The 22,834-nt window shown below is 47.3% G+C and overlaps 1 protein-coding gene across 1 annotated transcript in view; it reads right to left on the bottom strand.

The window, feature by feature from the left end:
* The window catches only part of IFT43 (intraflagellar transport 43), a 90,975-nt gene that overhangs the window by 64,567 nt on the left and 3,574 nt on the right, over nt 1-22,834 (bottom strand). Inside the window, exon 2 of the mRNA XM_029059885.1 lies at nt 20,323-20,412. Within this exon, the coding sequence (XP_028915718.1) occupies nt 20,323-20,412 (90 nt within the window). The remainder of the gene's footprint in view (nt 1-20,322; nt 20,413-22,834) is intronic.

Below are 22,834 nucleotides of genomic sequence, written 5' to 3'. Positions count from 1 at the left end.
CCTTTGTGGATTCTATTCAATCCTAATCCTCTTGATTTCTCAACTGCTTTAGACACTGTGGACAGCTCTCGTTGCCTTGAAACACTCTCTAACTCTGATTTTTTTTTTTGACTGTTCTCTCCTGGTTCTCTTCTTATCACTTAACAGATCTTTCTTAGTCTCTTTCAACTAGCACTTCCTCCCACTTCCACCCCACTAAGCGAGGGGCGTGGCTCAGTGGAAAGAGCACGGGCTTTGGAGTCAGAGGTCAAGGGTTCGAACCCCAGCTTGGCCACTTGTCAGCTGTGTGACTTTGGGCAAGTCACTTAACTTCTCGGTGCCTCAGTTACCTCATCTGTAAAATGAGGATTAAGACTGTGAGCCCCACATGGGACAACCTGATTCCCCTGTGTCTACCCCAGCGCTTAGAACAGTGCTCAGCACATAGTAAGCGCTTAACAAATACCAACATTATTATTATTATTATTAACTGAGTGCCCCTTAAAGCTCTGTTCCAGGTCTCCTTTCTCTTTTCAATTTACACTCATCTTCTCCCATGGCTTCAAATACCGCTTCTATGTGGATGACTCCCAAGTCAGTCGTTAGCCCCACCTCTCTCCATCTCCGAATTCTCCTGCCGCTAAGGCAGCTCTATCTGGGTGTTCCAATGACCCAATGTAAACTCCTTGAGGGCAAGGATTATGTCTGCTAACTCTTTTGTTCTCCGCCAAGTGGTTCATGCAGTGTTCCCTGCTGGAGCCAAGAAAACATCCAAGGTAACTGCAGTTTTCCCCTCCCATCTGCTCTGTGTGCACAGGACCAAAGATAAAAGGCAGTGCTGTGCATTCTTAGCATCCCCTGCACCAGGCAGACAGTCACACTCCCTCCTCGAGAATGGGCACTGGCTCTCCTCTGCATCTCTGAGACGCCCATCCCATTTTGCCTTCTGCTATCCTGCTGAGAAAAAGAAAAGCATCCAAGGCATGAGGGCTCCACAAAACCTACCAACCCTAAAACCAGCACCGGGTCTCCTCCACACGACAGAGGAGACTTCCCTCCCATCCTGCTTTCCGCTATCCTGGTGAGAAAGAGAAAAGCACCTGCACCATGAAGCTTCCAAAAAACCTTCAAAAGGCAGGTGGCCACAGGAGCAGTTGTTGTAGCTATGGGTCTGTCCTGGACTCTGAGCCCTGAGAAGCCTGAAATTCTGCTTCTCTAGCCACAGCACCCTGATTTTGTTTTTATTTTCTGAATCTGTGTTGTATCAGCACTCGTCATTCCCGATGTGTCTGTCTCCAGCTCCTTCTTCCCACTTAAACTCTTAGATCATGAGTCCTCTTCTCAAGGGCCAGGTCTAATTTCCATCTGTGTATTCTCTCCTGGCGTTGAATACAGTGCTCCACATGCGGTAAGCACGTAATCATTACTTTATCACTACTACTTCTCTACATATAACTCTCTACTACTACTCCTCTAGCCTCCAGCTAACTTTTCATCAACAACACCACCATCCTTCCTGTCTCTCAAGCCTATAACCTTGGCATTACCCTCAACTCCTTCCTCTCTTCCTACTGCTAGATACAACCTGTCCAATATCTGTCCAACATTTCCAGAATCTGTCTCTTCATCTCCATTGGAAAGAATACCACACTGGTCTAGGCACTTCTCATTTCCTGGCTTGACTACTACATCAGCTTCCTCACTGGTCTCCCTGCTTCCAGTCTCTCTACAGTTATCAAAATCGTGTTCATCTTCCCACTCCGCAAAAACCACCAAATAGTGCACATTCCTCTCCAAATCAAGCGAAACTCCTGACCATTGGCTTTAAGGCACTCAATCCACTCTCTCCCTTCTACTTGTCAACTCTGCATTTCTACTATACCTCTGCTCACCCTGTTCCTCAAGCCCACATATTAGAAGAAGAAGACAGTAGGACATGCAAAAGGAAGGAAATCAGGAGATGGAAACTGACATGGATCAACAACCTAGAGTAGATTGTGAGCATTCAAAGGCATTAAATCAAAGCACTCACCCTAAGTGGTAGAGACTATCAGCTCTACCTTTCAAAAGAAAAGAGGCAGTGCTTCTCATCAACAAGATTTGTTCCCACTCTAAGCAAGCCAACAACATGAGAGAAGTTCATCAGCAACCATCACTGTTCCAGCGATAGAACAGATAGAACAATCAATCGATCACCTTTCCCACGTCCTCCCTCTAGCCTGGAACTCCCTCGCTCTCCATACACACCAGACCACCACTCTCCCCACTTTCACATCTCCTCCAGGAGGATGCCCCTAATTAAGCCCTTCTTTCCCTGCTCCCTCTCCCTTCTCTGCACTTGGATCTGCTTCCTTAGGACATTAGATATTTGCCCCACCCTCAACCTTAGACGGAACTTATATACATATCTATAAATCAGATATTATAAATTATAAATTACTTATATTAATGCCTGTCTCCCTCTCTAGAGTGTAACCTCTTTATGGGCAGGGAACATGTCTAAGTACTCTGCAGTACTGTACCCTCCCAAGCACTTAGTACAGTGCTCTGTACAAAGTAAGTGCTCAATACATATCACTGATTAATGGATGGATTGTTTGGTTACAGTACCGCAGAATTGGGAGGCATGATACCTGCCCACAAGATGTTAACAATCCAGTGAGGGGAGTCGATGCATATCGAGCTAGCATCCTAGTCTGTTGTCAATCTATCCAATGATGGGCTTGAATTCTAGCTTTCCTTTATCTGGACCCAGCTCAGGTCATGAACAAATTCAAAGACACCAATTTAGAACCTCATAGTGAACTGGAATCCAAAGCTCTTGAACTGAACAATATATCTATAATCCAGGGAAACTTTTTCTCATACTCATTCTGAGTGGAAAGAGCACGGACCTGGAGTCAGAGGACATGGGTTCTAATCCTGGCTGCTGTATGACTTAGGGCAAGCCTCTTAACTTCTCTGTGCCTAGGTTACCTCCTCTGTAAAATGGGGATTAAGGCTGTGAGCCCCACGTGGGACAACCTGATTACCTTGTATCTAACCCAGTGCTTAGAACAGTGCTTGGCACATAGTAAGCACTTAACAAATACCATCATTATTATTATTACTCTTATTATTACCCATGAGATCTTCTATTGCAAACAGAGCTACCTTCCAAATAGTAAGTATACTTTCCCATTCTCAGCCTACAGTGCAGAGGAATGAAACCTCCATGGTACAGGTCTTAGCAGGTGACATGCTCCTTACATCTTGGGGGCAGAATATATAATGTCCCCCCCCCCCCGAGATGATAATGATGATAGCAAATATTACCATTATTATTATTAATAGGTGCTTATTATGTGTCAGGCCCCATACTAAGTGCTGGGGTAGATAAAGGAGAAGCAAACTGGACAAGATCCGGTCCTACATGGAGCTCACAGCCTAAGGGGTCTCAAAATTTCCTAGAAATAGTCTTTTGTTCAAGTTCTGTCATAGTAAAGATGGGTAAAATGAGGTCAGATGACCTGTCCAAGCCACCCAGCAAGGGAGGAAAAGGAACCGAACCCGGCTTTCAAAAGGACCAGCCCCCTCAGAGACCAGGATTCTGATGCCAGGATGCAAACTGATGGGTCTAAAAACTGAGCAGGGAAAACTCTTATTTTTTTTTTTTAATATTGTGGCACACTGAAAATTTAACTACGTGAAGGGTTCCCTCAAAACTGGATAGCTCCAGAAAAGACAGAACGTGGGATGGGGAGGTGGTAGCTCAGAAGCAATCACATCCCTGGCTTCTCTCTTGAAAAGAGTGTGGGAAATGGACAGAGCCTGCCAGGGACTGCTGCTTGATAGAAGGAGGGGGCAGGACCCTGCATAACTCCTAAAGAGCAGCAAAAATATTCACTCTCCAAAAATAAACAGGGAAAAGGAACGATTGGGACTAAAGACTTGGAAACAGATGACTGAACGCTGCAGTCCCAAAATACCAGCCTTCTTCAGAAAAGAGCATGCGATGGGGCGATAGGCGGAGAGAGCGGGAAACTCAGGAAATGGGGCCTTTATATGGTCTCATCCGAATGGGATGGGATTCAACCAACTGGAATTACCGTGTCACACGGAGTCTTTAGGGGCAGGAATTTTTTCGGCTCTTTATATGGTTCCCCCGGATTCTTGGGATGCCAAAGCAGAGAAGGGGTTGGAGTGCCAAAAAAGGAGCCTTTTGGGTTTGGAAACTTCCCTTACAAACTAGAGGTCCTGGAAAACTTCCACCACCAAATCATCCCACGAGTTGCCTTCTACCTCCAGACCCACATCTAAGATCTATAACAACAGAGGGCAGTGTGGTTTCTAACACGGTTATAACCACTCCAAGGGAAGCATAGCTTTAGTGAGGCTTTATGGCTGGGAGGGTAAGGACCGAAATTACCAAAGCTCGCTTGTTCCCTAGAAAAAAGTGTCTTTTCAGGGCCCGTGCGGACACCCTTGAGGGCCGCCTCAGTTCGGATCACTGAGAGAGAGAAGACAGGGTTATTCCCCATCGATTATTCTTTAATCATCATCATCATCATAATACTAGTACCTGTTAAGTGCTTACTATGCACCAAACACTGTTCTAAGCGCTGGGGATACAGGTTAATCATGTGGGTCAAAGTCCCTGTCCCACATGGCACTCTTAATCCCCATTTTACAGACGAGGTAACTATGGCCCAGAAAATCAATCAATCAGTGGCATTTATGCAGCACTTACTATGTGCAGAGCACTCTACTAAGCACTTGGGAGAGTACAACAGAATTAACAGACATGTTCCCTGACTATAACGAGCTAAGAGTCTAGGCTTGAGAAAATTGCTTCGAGGCCAGAAGAGGTGATTTTTCAACCTTTTTTTTTAAGCTTTTGTTAAGCACTTACTATGTGCCAGGCACTGAACTACGCACTGGAGTAAAAGCAATGTAATCAGGTTGGTGAAGTGACTTGCCCAAGGTCACACAGTCCGCACGTGGCGGAGCCGGGATTAGAACCCAGGTCCCGCCGGCTCCCAAGCCCGTGCTCTATCCACTAAGCCACGCTGCTTCGGTGACTGTGTCCAGTCATAACGACCTCAGAGTAAGTCCTTCCAGCCACTTTGGTATAAGGTCACGCAGAAGGCATTAGCCCCAGCAGGAACCAATGGGCCACCTCCAGGAGAAGTGCGTGATCTGGACGTGCACGGTCCTGCTCACCTTAGGTGGCACGGGACCTTAAGGAGGTGGTGCCGGTGAAGTCAGAGCAGTGGAGAACGAGGGAAGGAGAAGACAGCGCTGGCCCCCCACCTTGACTGCTTTCTGGCCCTCCACAACTGCCCAAGGAGCGATAGCTGTGGTGGTCCAGCTGAGGATGGGCCAGTTGAGCCAGGGCAGCTACTTGGCCTGCTTCTGCTTGGGTGACTCCGCTGGTGACCCCGGCTCACGAGGACTCACCCGGACCATGCCACCCAGGCAGCTGGGCTCACTGAGGGGCGATGGGCCTGACAGGTCCAGAGCTAGGGCGGCTGGGGAAGCTCTACGAACCAGAGCCGCGAGATGAGCCCGATCCCCTCATCCCATACACCAACCTCACAAACCTGCCTCAACAGCCCCTAAGCCTCAGGTCACTTCCCCTCCCCCCTCCTCATCTGGCCTAACCTCCCTCCCTTCTCCCTCCCAGAGAAGGGGGCCACTGTAGGCTCATGCTTCCTTCCCTGCATAACACTCCCCATCCAATCAGCTGAGAAGTACATGCTCGGCTGGCTGTTTTTCTTTCCGTAATAATAATGATAATGATGTATCTGTTAAGCGCTTACTATATGCCAACCACTCTTCTAAGCACTGGGGTAGATACAGGCTAATCATGTTGGACATATCCCTGTCCCACATGGGACTCACAGTCTCAATCTCCATTTTACAGGCGAGGAAACTGAGGCACAGAGCGGTCACACAGCACACACAAGGCGCGGCCGGGATTAGAGCCCAGCTCCTTCTGACTCCCAGGCCCTCGCTCCATCCATTTGGCCACGATGCTTCTCAATTTTCAATGATAATACTTTTATTACTCTATTTTATTAGCAATAATAATTATGATCATTTTCGATTATCAGAATAGAATCCTCAGGAAAATTACAGTTTGGGGGACATCAAACATGTCCAAAAAAACCTAAAGCAGCCAGCAGAGCAATCAATAGAATGCAAGGCTGATCAAAAGAGTTAATCATCTATAGTGGATGGAGAGGAAGAAGCAGAAGCATTTACTCAGCCTCTACTTGTTGTGGTGCACTGTGCCAGGCTCTCAGAAGTAAAGAATAACAAAGTGACACCCACAAGGAGCATATACTCTAATGGGGAGGACAGATATAAAAACATTTCCAACTCGAATGGTCAAAATAAATGAATAAATATATCTGTGAGTGCTTCAGGAGGGTATAAATAAGTTCGTAAGTGCTAGAGTGGCCCGAAGGGGTGATGTGGCTCAGGGTGCCGGGGAAATTAATCGGGGGAAATTTGTTGGAGGAGGTGGGAAGTTTAGGAGGGTTTTGAAGGAAGGGAGTGCTGTGGTCTATTAGGTGTGGGGAAGGAGAGAGTTCTAAGCTAGGGGAATAGCATGAGCAAGGGGTCAGAGGTGGGAGATTCAAGGGCGAGGTGCAAATAATAATAATAACAATAATAATAATAATGGTATTTGTTAAGCGCTTACAACGTGCCTAGCACTGTTCTAAGCGCTGGGGTAGATACAAGGTAACTGGGTTGGACATAGTCCCTGTCCCACATGGGGTTCACAGTCTTAATCCCCATTTTACAGATGAGGTAACTGAGGCCCAGAAAAGTGAAGCGACTTCCCCAGGGTCACACAGCAGAAGAGTGGCGGATCTGGGATTAGAACCAGCGCTCCAGAAGCAGCGTGGCTCACTGGAAAGAGCACGGGCTTTGGAGTCAGAGGTCATGGGTTCGAACCCCAGCTCTGCCACTTACCAGCTGTGTGACTTTGGGCAAGTCACTTAACTTCTCGGTGCCTCAGTTCCCTCATCTGTAAAATGGGGATTAAGACTGTGAGCCCCACGTGGGACAACCTGATTCCCCTGTGTCTACCCCAGCGCTTAGAACAGTGCTCGCACATAGTAAGCGCTTAACAATACCAACATTATTATTATTATTAACCATGTCCTCTGACCCCCGGGTCCGTGCCCTTGCCACTAGGCCATGCTGCTTCTAGCTAAATATAGCGAAAAAGTTGGTTTTGGAGGAGCCAAGTAGGCAAAATAGAGAATGGTGGGAGACGAGAGCTGACAGACAGAACAGGGCCAAGTGACGGAGAGCCACGAAGCCCACTGGGCAGAGTTTTTGTTTCCCGCAGAGAAAGGGAGGAAGCTAGCGGAGGGTTTCGAAGAGAGGGGAGACCTGAGCCGGAAAGCTTCAGGAAGGTGATCGCAGCAGCCTGGGAGACTGGCAAGAGGGTTAATACGGAAGTCTAGCCATGGCAAGGCCAGAGCTTAACAAATACCATTATCACGCCTAGAGTTGCTCCTTGGCAGTAAGGCAGGCACTCTGGCAGGAGTGGCAATTCTTTCAGACCTCCAAGGGATGACAGTATGCATCAAACAGTTCCCTAGGGCTGAGAAAGAGTTAACGCGCCTACCAAAGTGTCTAACTCACTATCTGAGAGCAACTTTAGGGCCTGAGAAAATTGAGATTGAAGTGATTCTTGTCTTCTCTCCCATCAGACCAGTAACCTGCTAGTAAAAAACCCTATATTCCATTATAATACCCAAGCTATCAAGTTTCCTGCCTAATTCACTTCTGCATGACTCACTCATAGGGGCTGCCGGGACTTCTCTTGGGAAGACTGATTCACAGGATAATAGGGAGGACTTTCAGAAATATTCCTAAAATCCAGCCTGAACTCCGCTATTCTCAGTTTCAACGCACTCTTCCTCGTTCCACCCTTTTGGGCACTCTCCCTTCGTGGGGTCTCTACCTTCCAAATGCTTCAGGGCAGACATCACACTCCCGATCATGAGTTGCCTTTCGGCCAAGCAAAGCATTCTTTTCATCTTTCATCATAAATTAAGCCCTCTAGTCCCTTCATTTTTTTTTTGTTGTTGTTGTTCTTTTTTGAACTCCTTCCAGTTTGTCAACATGTTTCTTGCACTTAAGTAGTTCGGCTACCCACAGTACAGTAGGTGCGAATTCCCTGGGACTCTAAGCACTACTATCGCCTCCCGGCACCCTCGACACGATGCCTCTGTGTAAGCACCGTCTAGACTGGAGACCACCCCCTCAACTCCCCGGCGGAGGAATGTGCGGCAACTTGTAAGAGATGGGGCGAAGGACATGCCGTAACCCGGGGAATCTGATCTCTCAGGCTCCCTGTAAATGTGAAGACAGAACCGTGATGGATCTTAGCCAGCCAGCCAAATTAGATGTGCTCTAAGATGGAAACCCTACCCGGCTGCTGGCCGCTCTTCCTTAACCATGTGGCTTTAGTGCTTCATAACCGTAATAATAATAATAGTATTTGCTAAGTACTACTGTGTGCCAAGCGTAGTGCTGAGCACCAGATACAAGATAATCAGGTCAGACGGTCAGACACAGCCCCTGTCCCCCTCGGGGCTCGCCGTCTAAGTAGGAGGGAAAACGGGCTAAATGTTGGCCAGATGATGGTGCCTTGACGCCTCATGAGCTCGGTTGTCCATTCTACTAGTCAGTACCCTGGTTCATTTGTTTGACCTCTGTGTTTTTTCTCGCTAGCCCCAAGCTGGAAAGGAAGGACATTTAACTTTGGACTGGTCTTCCACTCAAAGTTTTAATTCTTCTGACCACGGTTCACATTCATCAGCACCTCTGGACTCTTAAATTACTGCATTACACCATTAATGACGTTCTCACATTTCTCTTTTTGCCAAAATGGCAATATTTCATATCATCTTTTTCTAGATATACTAACGAAACAATGTGCCCCGTTCCTAGATTCTTTTGTCATCCAGCCAAAGGAAAATCAATTTTGCTATGTCTCTCTCTCTCTCTCTCTCTTTGGCAACTAAGTACTGCTCCCATCAATGATTCCACGTGAAAACGTCACTGGGAACACCGTATTGTCCAAAGGCTGTTTAATAATAACTTTAAGAAGTATAATTTTCTAAGGCCCAGGTCAATGGAACCTGACCGCAGATATTTCAAACTATCAATACTCAATATTATAACCCCACTTTTCCCATAAAGTTATTAATTTATAGTTTACTTCACCAAATTCTCACCAGCCCTTACTGACATTATGGAATGTCCTTAGCCCAATTCTTCCGGGCACTAAAATTTTTTCCTGGAAATAATTTAGGTACTTTGGGTGTAGCATTAGCTCTTCAGGCCTAGAAGAGAAAATTTAGTACCTGGAGCAGTGAGCTAAAGCTGGGGTAGGCCAACTTTTGAGCAAGGTTCACACTTGATCCCTCCATTCACTTGCAGAAGTAGAGGGTAGGTAAGGAGTGATGAAGGCTCACCTCCTCCACGATGCCTTTCCACACTGAGCCCCCTTTTTCCTCAGCTCCCCCAACGCTCCCCTCCCCAGTGCCCCGACTCATCCCCTTTCCTCTACCCCCGTCCCCACCCCATGGCACGTGTATACATATGTATATATTTATAAATTGATATATTTACATTAATGCCTGTTTACTTGTTCTGATGTGCATATATAAATATCTATAATTCTATTTATTTATATTGATGTTATTGATGCCTGTTTACTTGTTTTGATGACTGTCTCCCCTCTTCTAGACTGTGAGTCCATGTAGGCAGGGATTGCCTCTCTCTGTTGAAGGACCAAAGTCACACGGTTAAGGACTCACACGGTTAAGGAAGATCGGCAAGCAGCCAGGTAGGGTTTCCATCTTAGAGCACAGCTAATTGGGCTGGCTGGCTACTGGCTAAGATCCATTACAGTTCTGTCTTCACATTTACCAACGTTTAGTACAGTGCTCTGCACACAGTAAGTGCTCAATAAATACAACTGAATGAATGAATGAATGAACAAATGAGTGGGCTCCAAATTCCCAAGCAACAAGGCCAGGTTGCAAATGGCATTTGAGATTTCAGCCATTTCCTCCCTCCCTACAGCCACTGGAGAGAGAAACCCTATCCCCAATGGGCCGGTGGGCAAATGAAGGCGAAGTGTGTTCCGACCCCCTCTAATCAACCCCCAGATGTGCCCTCACGCCTCAAGGTTTGCCCCAACCCCCTGCACTTGAGGTCCCCCCCCCAGTGGTCTGAAATAGTTAACACTCTAAGTTTGGTTCCTTGGGGAGAGCATTATCAGTGAATAACCCCAAGGACTGAGCTCAAGGAAAAGAAATCTTGTCTTATTGGTTTGCTTTAGTATGACTTGCTGCTTACGAATCTGCAGGCCTCTAGAAGAATGTATTTCCTCTGGTATTCACTACCCTATTTCCTTAGAGATTGAAGTTAGAGTCACAGAATATCCAGGTGCCCGTTGGGAAAGTCACTTAACTTCTCTGTGCCTCAGTCTCCTCAACTGCAAAAGGGGGAGTCAATATCCGTTCTCTCTCCTAATTGGACTGTGAACCCCATGTGGAGCAGGGGCTGGGCCCCGACCTGATGGACTTGTATCTACTCAGTTTTTGACACACAGTCAGCACTTAAATACCATTAAAAATTCAACAAAAAGGAAAAGAAACACCCATTTGCAGCCCTTCAGTGGTCTTTAGCCCAGTGGTCAATTCCCCACCCACTTACCCTTTTCCAAAATAAAGGAGGATTTCAAAAATGAAGAACAAAAATAAGGGAAGATGAGGGGAAAGGGAAACAAACAGAGGAAGTGAAAAAAAGAGGGCAGAGAAGGGAGGAAGGGGAGGAGAGATACAGAGAAGACAAAAGTAGCATGGCCTTGTGGAGCTTGGCCCTGCTAGTCCGAGGACCTCGGTTCTAATGCTGGCTCCACCGTTTGTCTGCTGTGCGATCTTGGGTGAGTCACTTCACTTCACTGTGCCTCAGTTATCTCAGATGTAAAATGGGGATTAAGACTGTGAGTTCCATTTGGGACACGGACTGTGTCCAACCCAATTAGCTGTGGACTTTAACCAACCCAGAACTTTGTACAATGCCTGGCACGTAGTAAGCACTTAACAAATACCATTAAAAAAAAGAAAGCGATGCAATACAGGGAACAAAAATACTTTATGGCTGTGGGTCTCTGCATCAGAAGGTCGGGTGGGATGGAAGTCCAGATACTAGACTCTACAACCTAGTTGGATGCACTGAACATCCTCATCTAGTTTGCTAAAAGGTTCTTTGGACACCTAGGGCTTATTTTCAGTACACTCGTATATGTGCACGCTTTCCTCCTCCCTTCTATCTAAAAAGTATTTTAATATCGGTCTCCCCCACTACACTGTACGCTCCTCGATCATGTCTAATTATTCTATTATTGCTACTACAACTCAGGCTGCACACTTCGCTCCTCTAATGCCAAAATTACTCACTGCTCCTCAATCTCGTCGACCTCACCACCAACCTCTCGCCTCCATCCTGCCTCTGGCCTCCCCTCCCACCACTTCATATCTGACACTCTCCCCATCTTCAAAGGCTTATTGAAGGCATACCTCCTCCAAGAGGTCTTCCCTGACTAAGCCTTCATTTCCTCTTCTCCCACTCCCTATTGCATCATCCCTGAGCTAGCATCTGTTCCCTTTGTTCGCCCCTCCTCAGCCCCATAGCACTTATGTACACATCCGTAATTTATTTATTTATATTAATGTCTGCCTCCCCCTCTAAACTGTGAGCTCATTGCAGGCAGGGAATACGTCTACCAACCCTGATATATTTTATTCTCCCACGCACTTAGTAATAATAATAATGTTGGCATTTGTTTAGCGCTTACTATGTGCCAAGCACTGTTCTAAGCGCTGGGGTAGATACAAGGTAATCAGGTTGTCCCACATGGGGCTCACAGCCTTAATCCCCATTTTAAAGATGAGGGACTGAGGCCCCGAGAAGTTAAGTGACTAAGCCATGCTGCTTAGTACAGAGTTCTACACACAGGAAGCATTCAATAAAGCAGCATGGCTTAGTTGCAATAGCATGGGCTTGGGAGTCAGAGGACATGGATTCTGATCCCAGTTCCGCCACTTGTCTGCTGTATGACGTTCGGTGAGCCACTTAACTGTTCTGTGCCGCTGTTACCTCATCTGTAAAATGGGGATTAAGACTGTGAGCCCCACATGGGACTGTGAGCACTTAGCACAGTGCTGGGCACATAGTGAGGGCTTAACAAATACCATGATTATTAATAAATATGATTGATTATTTTCTCCCAAAAATATACCTCTGCACACATTAACCACTTAATAAATGCTACTGATTGAATGATTGATGGCGTAGATTTCCTCTAAACTGCTTATTTGTGCTTACCCCAACAGGTAGCAGAGTTCTGAGCACATAGTAAGCGCTCAGTAAATACCGTGATAAATCAATCTACCTTCTGAGCAAATTAAGAGCATGCAGATAAAAAGTCAATCTGCTCACTCTGAAGAAGCCAAATTTTTGATCCATTCAGCCCCATAATATAAATAAGTGTTCAAAAATAATTTAGGATGCAGTGACAAGTATTAGTCTAACCAAAGAGCAGCTAGGGATCCACGGAGAAAAGCTGGTTAAGAGTAGGGTGTGATAAGAGCAAGATGGAAACTACATACAGCAATTCTACAAAGCCCACCCACCCCGATCCGATCAGAGTTATATAAATTTCATGAGGGCTATGGGTTGATAAAGAAAGACTGGTAGAGCTTCTGCCATGCCTGTACTTCTAAGGAAGTTGCTGGCTTCCACAAAAATAGTCCCAGACTGCAAAAAAGGGGAAATGAACAATGGTGATTCTCACCACAGGCAGAAATTCCTAAGGGCCTTGAGGATATTGTTTCCACAGGTCAATTAAGGAGTACCCAGAATGGTGACAAAAGGTCCTGAATGTTCTTCCTTAGACTATGAGCTCTCTGTGGGCAGGGAACAGGTCTACCATCTATCATATTGGGATTCTCCAAGTGCTTAGTACAGTGTTCTGCACACAAATGTACTCATTAATCAATCACTGGTATTTATATTGAGTGCTTACTATGTGTAGAGCACTTATACTAAGCGTTTGGGAGAGTACAATACAATAGAATTAGGAGACATGACCCCGGCCCATAATGAGCTTACAGGCTAGGGAGGGAGACAAGCATTAATACAAATAAATACGTAATTTATAAGATTTAAAGATGTATACCTAAGTGCTGTGGGCAAATATCAAATGTCCAAAGGTCAAAGATCCAAATGCAGACACAAAGCAGAACGGAGAGCGAGCTAGGGAAAAGATGGCTTAATTGGGGAAGGCCTCTGGGAGGAGATGTGATCTTAAAAATGCTTTGAAGGGGGAGAGAATGGTGGTCTGGTGTACACAGAGCAGGAGGGAGTACCGGGCTGAGGGGAGGATGTAGGAGAGGGATCGGCGGCGAGAGAGAAGACGACGCAAGCTGGGCTGTAGTATGAGATCGGTGAGGGGAGGTAGGATGGGGTGAGCTGTTGAGTGCGTTAGAGCTGACGACAGAGTTTCTGTTTTACACAGAGGTGAATCAGCAACCACTGGAGGTTCTTGAGGAGTGGGGAGATGTGAACTGAACTTTTTTTTAAAATAATGTATGCAGCAGAATGAAGAATGGACTGGAACAGGGAGAGACAAGAGGCAGGGAGGTCAGTGAGGAGGCTGGTGCAGTAATCGAGGCGTGACAGGATAAGTACTTGGATCAGCATGGTAGCAGTTGGGATAGAGAGGAAAGAGCAGCTTTTGCAATGTTGTGAAGGGAGAACCGACAGGATGTGGCGACAGGCCGAATACGTGGGCAGAATGAGAAAGATGAGTCAAGGACACTGCCAAGGTTACGGGCTTGTGAGATAGGAAGAATAGTGGTGTTGTCTATAGTGATGGCAAAGACTAGGGAGGACAGGGTTTGGGTGGGAAAATAAGGAGTTCAGTTTTGGATATGTTCAGCTTGAAGTGTTGGCAGGATATCCCGGTAGAGATGCCCTGAAGGCAGGAGGAAATGCAAGATTGCAGGAAAGGAGAGAAATAAGGGCTGGAGATGTAGATTTGGGAATCATCTACATAAAGAAGGTAATTGAAGCCGGGGAAGTGAATGAGTTCTCCAAAGGAGAGGGTGGAAATGGAGAACAGAAGAGGACCCAGAACTGAACCTGGAGGGACTCCTTCTGTCAGAGGGTGGGAGGCAGGGGAGGAACTACATTCCAAGCGCATAGTACAGTGCTCTGCACATAGTAAGCGCCAGTAAGCACGATTGAATGAATGAATCAACTAGCAAAAGAGACTGAAAAGGAGCAGTCAGAGAGGTAGTAGGAGAACCAAGAGAGGACAGTGTTAGCGATTCCAAGGTTGGATAAAGTTTCAAAGAGAAGGGGGTGGCCTACAATGTCAAAGTCACCTGAGAAACATCAGGATAGAGTAGAGGCTACCTTAGAGAGGGCGGTTTCTGTGGAGTGAAGGGGGCGGAAGCCAGATTGGCGTGGGGGTGAAGGAGAGAACTGGAGGAGACGAAGTGGAGTCAGAGGATGTAAACAAGTCTCCCAAAACGTTTGGAGAAGTGGTAGGACAGAGATGCAGCGATAACTGGAGGGAGCCTTGTGGTCAAGGGAGGTTTTTTTTAAGATAGGCATAGACATAAGCATGCTTGAAGGCAGTGGGGAAGAAGCCATTAGAGAGTGAACAGTTGAAGAAGGCAGTCAAGGAGGGAAGGGAGAGGGGGAGTGTTTTAAAAAGGTATGAAGGGATGGGGTCGGAAGCACAGGTGGAGGGGGGTAGATTCAGAGAAGAGATGAGAGATTTCAGCTTGAGTTTCCGCAGGGAATATAAGGACAGTGGAAGAGAGTGGAGGAGGAGTGGGGGATTGGAGAGGAGCAGGGGAGATTCTAGGAAGATACCAGTGTTAGAGAAGCAGCATGGGGTAGCGGAGAGAGCCCGGGCCTGGGGGTCAAAACATCGTGGTTTCTAATCCCGAATCTGCCTCTTGTCTCCTGTGTCACCACTGGCAAGTCACTTCACTTCTCTGTGCCTCAGTTACCTCACCTGTAAAATGGGGATTGAGACTGTGAACCCAATGTGGGACAGGGACTGTGTCCAACCTGATTTGCCTGTATCCACCCCAGTGCTTAGTAGAGTGCACTGCACACAATAAGCGCTTAACAAATACCACAATTACTATGACCAAATAACAGTCAACGCCTTTTCGTTTTTACAATCTTGAAGTACCTGTCAAGGATTAATTCCTTAACCATGTTTTCAGAAGAAAAGTCACTGTGGATTTTCTGTTTTCCAGATGAGTAAATGAAACATACGGTTAGTGAGTCAGTATGACCCAGTGGAAAAAACAGAGGACCTAGATCGATCAACCAATCAATACTATTTTTTGGGTGCTTTTTTACGGTATTTGTTAAGCATTTACTTTGTGATGGGCAGTCTGTTAAGCGCTGGGGCAGACACCAGCTAATCAGGTTGAACACAGTCCATGTTCCACATGGGGCTCCTAGTTTTAATCCTGTGTGACCTCGAGCAAGTCATTTGAAATCTCTCAACCTCTGTTTCCTCATCTGTAAGACAGGGATAGGATCCCTGCTCTCCCTCCACCTTAGATTGTCAGCTCAGTGTGAGTCAGGGACTGTGTAAGATCTAATTACCTCGTGTCCACCCCATGAGTTAACCCAAAGTAGGCACTTAATAAATATCATCATTATCATCATTAAAATGCACAGGATAAAGGAAAGCCAGAGAGATAGCTAGAAATAAAACTCCAGGAAGTTAACGTGTCACCCCAAACTCCTACACCCCTAAACCACATTCCCTCCCACACTTCTGCTGACCCCCCAGGGATGGGATAGCATTGAACATCTGTCCTCCCCAAGAAGCGGGTCAATCCTGAAGCACGCAAAGTATGAAATAAATATAAAGTGTGGAAAATGAGCTTTTTATGAACAGCTCTACACTGAATTCCCAGCATCCCTCGATGGCGACGTTATCAGAGGCATCATCCAGTCCAGCCGTTTGGAAAGGGTGCTATGAAAATGGCTTAAAAATGTGACCAATCGGGAGGGCTATTTTGGTGAGAAAGAGGAAAAATGTCACCAAAAAGGGTCAGGAGATAACCCTATAGGGCTGAAAATAATTAGCCTGCTGGCAGGCTAGTCAGAGAACAAGGCGGGTTGAGGGGGGGAGGGAGAAGGGACGGAGAGACGTAATGTAAGGCATCAGGGGAGCTCTGGCCCGCCTGAAGCTGCTCTCAGATGAGGAAGTTGGCCTAATTTGGGAACATGAGTCCAGCAACATTTCTCAGATTCCTTCTAGAGAATTTGGCCAATTTTCAGTTCAGCGGTCCCAGGAGGACAAGGCTAGGGGATGAGTGGGAGGTGGGGCGGGGGGTGGGTAAGAGAAGATGGGAGGTGGGTAAGAGAAAGATAACAGCTGTGATCCCAGCTCTTCTCTAGGCCACTGAGAGAGCAAAGACAACTGAGGCAGAGAAGAATCTGACTGCAAGAGTCAGACGAAATGGCCAGTGATATCTCCAGGTGCCAGCCAAAACCCTAGCTGGCAAGCATGTGGTTCCCAAAGGAAACTGCAAAAAGAAACCTTTGCCAAGAGGGATGGAAAGACTTGGCAGACGCCAAAGCAGCCTCAAACCAGACCACCTCTCTCTCTAGGCAGATCTGGTAGATCATTCAGTCCAGGAGAGATGCTTCCATCTTTTCCACGGGTTTAACTTTTCCATACTCAGCTCAGATCTAAATGCAACTCTCCATGGCACCTTTCCCAGTCCTGGAAGAACGCGGGAGAGAAAGAGAGAGAGAGAAAGTGTGCGTGTGTGTGTTTGTGTGGCAGCAGACTTCAGCTTCACCAAAATGACTGGAAGACTGAAGGGCAGATTCCAATTTCACTCTCCAGGAAGTGATACATTTCAGTCTTCGAAGTTAACCAAGCAAAAAACCTGTCCGATAGGTTTCGTTAGTGCCAGTTTCAATTTGATTTGGGGGTCTGAAATATCTTCCTTGATAAAGGAAGTCTTAATGCTATTTCAGTGTGAAATTTCTATTAAAGTTGAAGACAAAACAGCTTCTGTAATCATAAGCACTGTCTTTCAGGAATAGAAGCATCCTTGCTAGACTGCGTGCAAATGCCAAAATAGTATTCATTAGCTATCGGACCGGTGAGTGCAAAACACGGTACCGAGCACTTGGGAAAGTACAGGAGGAGGAAGAAATGCAACTCTTGTCCATCTGTATTAATTGCCTATTGCAGTGAGGTGCGTCCAGATATTGGGACTCTGTTCTTCTCATTTAGCCCCCACTAAACCTTTTGAGAATACTGTTGACCATAAAGATGATACAGTCCCTAAATGACACAGGATACCATCCCTGCCTCAGTTCCCCTGGAGGAGATGGACACTACTGACGAGAACTGGAAGTAATGCTATTAACTGCTTAGGGATCAAACCATCCTCTCTTCTTTCATATGCCCCGACGGGCTAAATCAGACTGATACCCAGAACGTACTTGGTTGCCTCCCACCCCCACACCTTGTCCCGACTCCATTTCCCTTTACCTCGGCATCTTCATCCTGGATTGCAGGCAGGAAGAGGAAAAATGCAAGTATTTGATGTCACACGTTTGGAAACAAATACAAATGGGCACAAGCACAGATCTGAGGCTCTAGTTTTAAAATGAAAGGGGAGGAAAAACACACACAATACATGCAGCAACCAAGCCAGTTTGAGGCCAACCGCCCTTCTTGGGTAGGGCTGGAAAAATAGATCAATCAATTGGTATTTACTGAGCGTTTATTACTTGCAGAGCACTGTACTAAGCACTTGGGAGAGTACAACAGAACAGACAGGTTCCCTGCCTATAACAAGCTTATAGTTTAGACCTGAGAAAATTGGGAATCCTGGAGCTTCGAGGCCAGAGGAGGGGTGATTTTTCATCCTTTTTTATGGTATTCATTAATCGCTTACTATATGCCAGGCATTGAACTACACGCTGGAGTAAATGTTCATTCATTCAATAGTATTTATTGAGCGCTTACTATGTGCAGAGCACTGTACTAAGCGCTTGGGATGAACAAGTCGGCAACAGATAGAGACAGTCCCTGCCGTTTGACGGGCTTACAGTCTAATCGGGGGAGACGGACAGACAAGAACAATGGCAATAAACAGCGTCAAGGGGAAGAACATCTCGTAAAAACAATGGCAACTAAATAGAATCGAGGCGATGTACAATTCATTAACAAAATAAATAGGGTAACGAAAATATATACAGTTGAGCGGATGAGTACAGTGCTGTGGGGATGGGAAGGGAGAGGTGGAGGAGCAGAGGGAAAAGGGGAAAATGAGGCTTTAGCTGCGGAGAGGTAAAGGGGGGATGGCAGAGGGAGTAGAGGGGGAAGAGGAGCTCAGTCTGGGAACGCCTCTTGGAGGAGGTGATTTTTAAGTAGGGTTTTGAAGAGGGAAAGAGAATCAGTTTGGCGGAGGTGAGGAGGGAGGGCGTTCCAGGACCGCGGGAGGACGTGACCCAGGGGTCGACGGCGGGATAGGCGAGACCGAGGGACGGTGAGGAGGTGGGCGGCAGAGGAGCGGAGCGGGCGGGGTGGGCGGTAGAAAGAGAGAAGGGAGGAGAGTGTAAATGTAATACAACCAGGTTGGACACAGTCCCTGTCCGACATGTGGCTCATAAGTTTAATCCCCATTTTACAGGTAGGGTAACTGAGGCACAGAGAAGTTAAGTGACTTGCCTGAGACCCCACAGCTGACAAATGGCACAGCTAGGATTAATGTTGGTATTTGTTAAGCGCTTACTATGTGCCGAGCACTGTTCTAAGTGCTGGGGGAGATACAGGGTCATCAGATTACCCCATGTCTTATTATCCATTTTACAGATGAGGTCACTGAGGCACGGAGAAGTGAAGTGACCTGCCCACAGTCACACAGCTGACAAGTGGCAGAGCCAGGATTAGAATCCAGGTCCTCTGACTCCCAGGCCCATGCTCTTTCCACTAGACAACACTGCTTCTCATTTCTCCCCAAAGGGTAAACAGGCCCAAGGGTAACATCAGTAAATGCTTACAGAGACCAAAGGAGATTTGGATGGAGGCCTCCTCAAGTTCTGTGTCCAGCACTCAGTGCCAGCACAGGATGGGAGAAGTAGTGTGGTCTAGCGGATAGAGAACAGGTTCTGGGAGTCAGAAGGACCGGGGTTCTAATCCTGGCTCCACCACTTGTCGGCCGTGTGACCTCAGGTAGTCACTTAACTTTTCCAGGCCTCGGCTACCTCATCTGTAAAATGGGGATTAATGCTGTGAGCCTCATGTGGGACAAGGACTGCGTCCAACCTGATTAGCTTCTATCAACCCCAGAGCTTAACAGAACAGAGCCTGGCACATAGTAAGCACGTAACAAATATCATCATCATCCTAGTCCGCTCTTCTCATCTTACCAATGAGAAGCTAAGTGCCTTCCGCTGCTTTCTTTTGGATATCAGACTAGTTTCTTCCCCATTTGTATAGCATTCCATCCACACTCCCTTCTTCCTCCATATCCATCTTTCTCTCCACTCACGTTCCAGTCCTCGAATTACCCTCCAGCTCTCCTGGGGCCTTACCCCGTTTTCCAGTGTTTGCTATTCTCGTCCATCTACCTGCCGGACACTTCTTGCAATTCTCAAGCCATTCCAAATCACGCCACATAATCCACATCTAACCATATTCTCTTTCCTCTAGTTTGAAATGCTGGGAAGAGCTGCATCCAAACTGCTTCGGACCCTCTCTTTCAGACTGTGTGGCTATTAATCGAGGTTCTTTTTGGGCCGGTCTTTTGGCTTGGGAACTAAGATCTACAAAACTGCCTTCCTGAAGGAGGGGTAAGGAATCCAATTCTGACAGGCAGAACAAAGAGTGACTATAGATCTCACTCCAAAGTTTACGGCAGGAGTGATTCACCTGAGGGGGGAGGAAAAAAGCAAACCTGTCCTTTTTAAAATTTTACAGATCTAAGAGGGCTCTGAGGTTTGTTTACTGGCCTTCGACTCTTCTTGCCTCCTAGTTTTGACAAGGACAGACTGGCTCTGCTGTAGAGACATAACCCCTAGGTTAAAAACTCCCTAAGAGGCAGAGTGGTTATTCTACAGTCCAGGGGAGAAAAGAAAAATCAAACAAACAAGCAGCCAAGCAATCTTCTGAACCAAGACAAAACAGAGGGTTACAAGGACTGAATCACAGGTAAAGAGGGATCCTAGGTTCAGGTCCTCTGGGGCACCCACCTCTCCCACGGAAGTCGAAGAAAAATTCTTCTTGCTGAGATGATTCTCCGGCTTGGTTTCCAGGTGAGCTCGCCGCCCCATTTTTGGCACCTAGAAAGGGAGATGTAGGAGGGTCATTGTGGTCCAAACCATTTTCTGGGCAGCCACTTTAGAGATGAATTGGGGTGGGGAGCGACTAGAAAATAAATGGCATTTTATTGGCTCTGGACATTTTGTGGTCCTTTAGACCAACAGATGGAACCAGTTCTACTCAATATATGATCAGCGAACACTTTCCCTACATTTTCATCAACTGAAGTATTTTCCAATCCCACCTTATCCATCCCAGAGAGCTCCATAAAGTACACGCTAACTTCTACAACACAGCTGAGAAGCGGCATGGCAGAGTGGATAGAGCATAGACCTGGAAGTCAGAAGGTCATGGGTTCTAATCCTGCCTCTGCCACCTGCCTGCTGTATGACCTTATGCAAATCACTTCACTTCTCAGTGCCTCAGTTAACTCATCTATAAAATTGGAATGGAAACCGTGAGCCCCACGTGGGACGGGGGCTGTGTCCAACCTTTCATTCATTAATTCAATAGTATTTATTGAGAGCTTACTATATGCAGAGCACTGTACTAAGCGCTTGGGATGAACAAGTCGGCAACAGATAGAGACAGTCCCTGCCCTTTGATGGGCTTACAGTCTAATCGGGGGAGACGGACAGACGAGAACAATGGCAATAAATAGAGTCAAGGGGAAGAACATCTCGTCAAAACAATGGCAACTAAATAGAATCAAGGCGATGTACAATTCATTAACAAAATAAATAGGGTAATGGAAATATATACAGTTGAGCGGACGAGTACAGTGCTGTGGGGATGGGAAGGGAGAGGTGGAGGAGCGGAGGGAAAAGGGGAAAATGAGGGTTTAGCTGCGGAGAGGTAAAGGGGGGGTGGCAGAGGGAGTAGAGGGAGAAGAGGAGCTCAGGCTGGGAAGGCCTCTTGGAGGAGGTGAGTTTTAAGTAGGGCTTTGAAGAGGGGAAGAGAATCAGTTTGGCGGAGGTGAGGAGGGAGGGCGTTCCAGGACCGCGGGAGGACGTGGCCCAGGGGTCGACGGCGGGATGGGCGAGACCGAGGGGACGGTGAGGAGGTGGGCGGCAGAGGAGCGGAGCGTGCGGGGTGGGCGGTAGAAAGAGAGAAGGGAGGAGAGGTAGGAAGGGGCAAGGTGATGTAGAGCCTTGAAGCCTAGAGTGAGGAGTTTTTGTTTGGAGCGGAGGTCGATAAGCAACCACTGGAGTTGTTTAAGAAGGGGAGCGACATGCCCAGATCGTTTCTGCAGGAAGATGAGCCGGGCAGCGGAGTGAAGAATAGACCGGAGCGGGGCGAGAGAGGAGGAAGGGAGGTCAGAGAGAAGGCTGACACAGTAGTCTAGCCGGGATATGACGAGAGCCTGTAGCAGTAAGGTAGCCGTTTGGGTGGAGAGGAAAGGGTGGATCTTGGCGATATTGTAGAGGTGAAACCGGCAGGTCTCGGTAACGGATAGGATGTGTGGGGTGAACGAGAGAGACGAGTCAAGGATGACACCGAGATTGCGGGCCCGAGAGACGGGAAGGATGGTCATGCCATCCACGGTGATAGAGAAGTCTGGGAGAGGACCAGGTTTGGGAGGGAAGATGAGGAGCTCAGTCTTGCTCATGTTGAGTTTTAGGTGGCGGGCCGACATCCAGGTGGAGACGTCCCGGAGGCAGGAGGAGATGCGAGCCTGAAGGGAGGGGGAGACGACGGGGCGGAGATGTAGATCTGCGTGTCATCTGCGTAGAGATGGTAGTCAAAGCCGTGAGAGCGAATGAGTTCACCGAGTGAGTGTAAATGGAGAACAGAAGAGGACCAAGGACTGACCCTTGAGTAACTCCAACAGTTAAAGGATGGGAGGGGGAGGAGGCGCCAGCGAAGGAGACCGAGAATGACCGGGCCACAGGGGTAAGAGGAGAACCGGGAGAGGACACAGTCCGTGAAGCCAAGGTGAGATAAGGTATGGAGGAGGAGGGGATGGTCGACAGTGTCAAAGGCAGCAGAGAGGTCAAGGAGGATCAGAATGGAGTAGGAGCCATTGGATTTGGCAAGAAGGAGGTCATGGGTGACCTTAGAGAGAGCAGTCTCGGTAGAGTGGAGGGGACGGAAGCCAGATTGGAGGGGGTCTAGGAGAGAATGGGAGTTAAGGAATTCTAGGCATCGATTGTAGACGACTCGTTCTAGGATTTTGGAAAGGAAGGGTAGTAGGGAGATAGGGCGATAACTGGAGGGGGAAGTGGGGTCAAGAGTGGGGGTTTTTTAGGATGGGGGAGACGTGGGCATGTTTGAAGGCAGCGGGGAAGGAGCCATTGGAGATTGAGTACTTAAAAATAGAAGTTAAGGAAGGGAGGAGGGCAGGGGCGATGGTTTTAATAAGGTGAGAGGGAATGGGGTCCGAGGCGCAGGTGGAGGGGGTGGCACTTGCGAGGAGGGAGGAGATCTCCTCTGAGGATACTG

This window comes from Ornithorhynchus anatinus, chromosome 1, assembly GCF_004115215.2.
Source record: "Ornithorhynchus anatinus isolate Pmale09 chromosome 1, mOrnAna1.pri.v4, whole genome shotgun sequence".
In the NCBI taxonomy this organism is placed as follows: Eukaryota; Metazoa; Chordata; class Mammalia; order Monotremata; family Ornithorhynchidae; genus Ornithorhynchus; species Ornithorhynchus anatinus.
The sequence above is the reverse complement of the archived record's forward strand: the minus strand, read 5'-3'. Positions and strand labels throughout refer to the sequence as shown.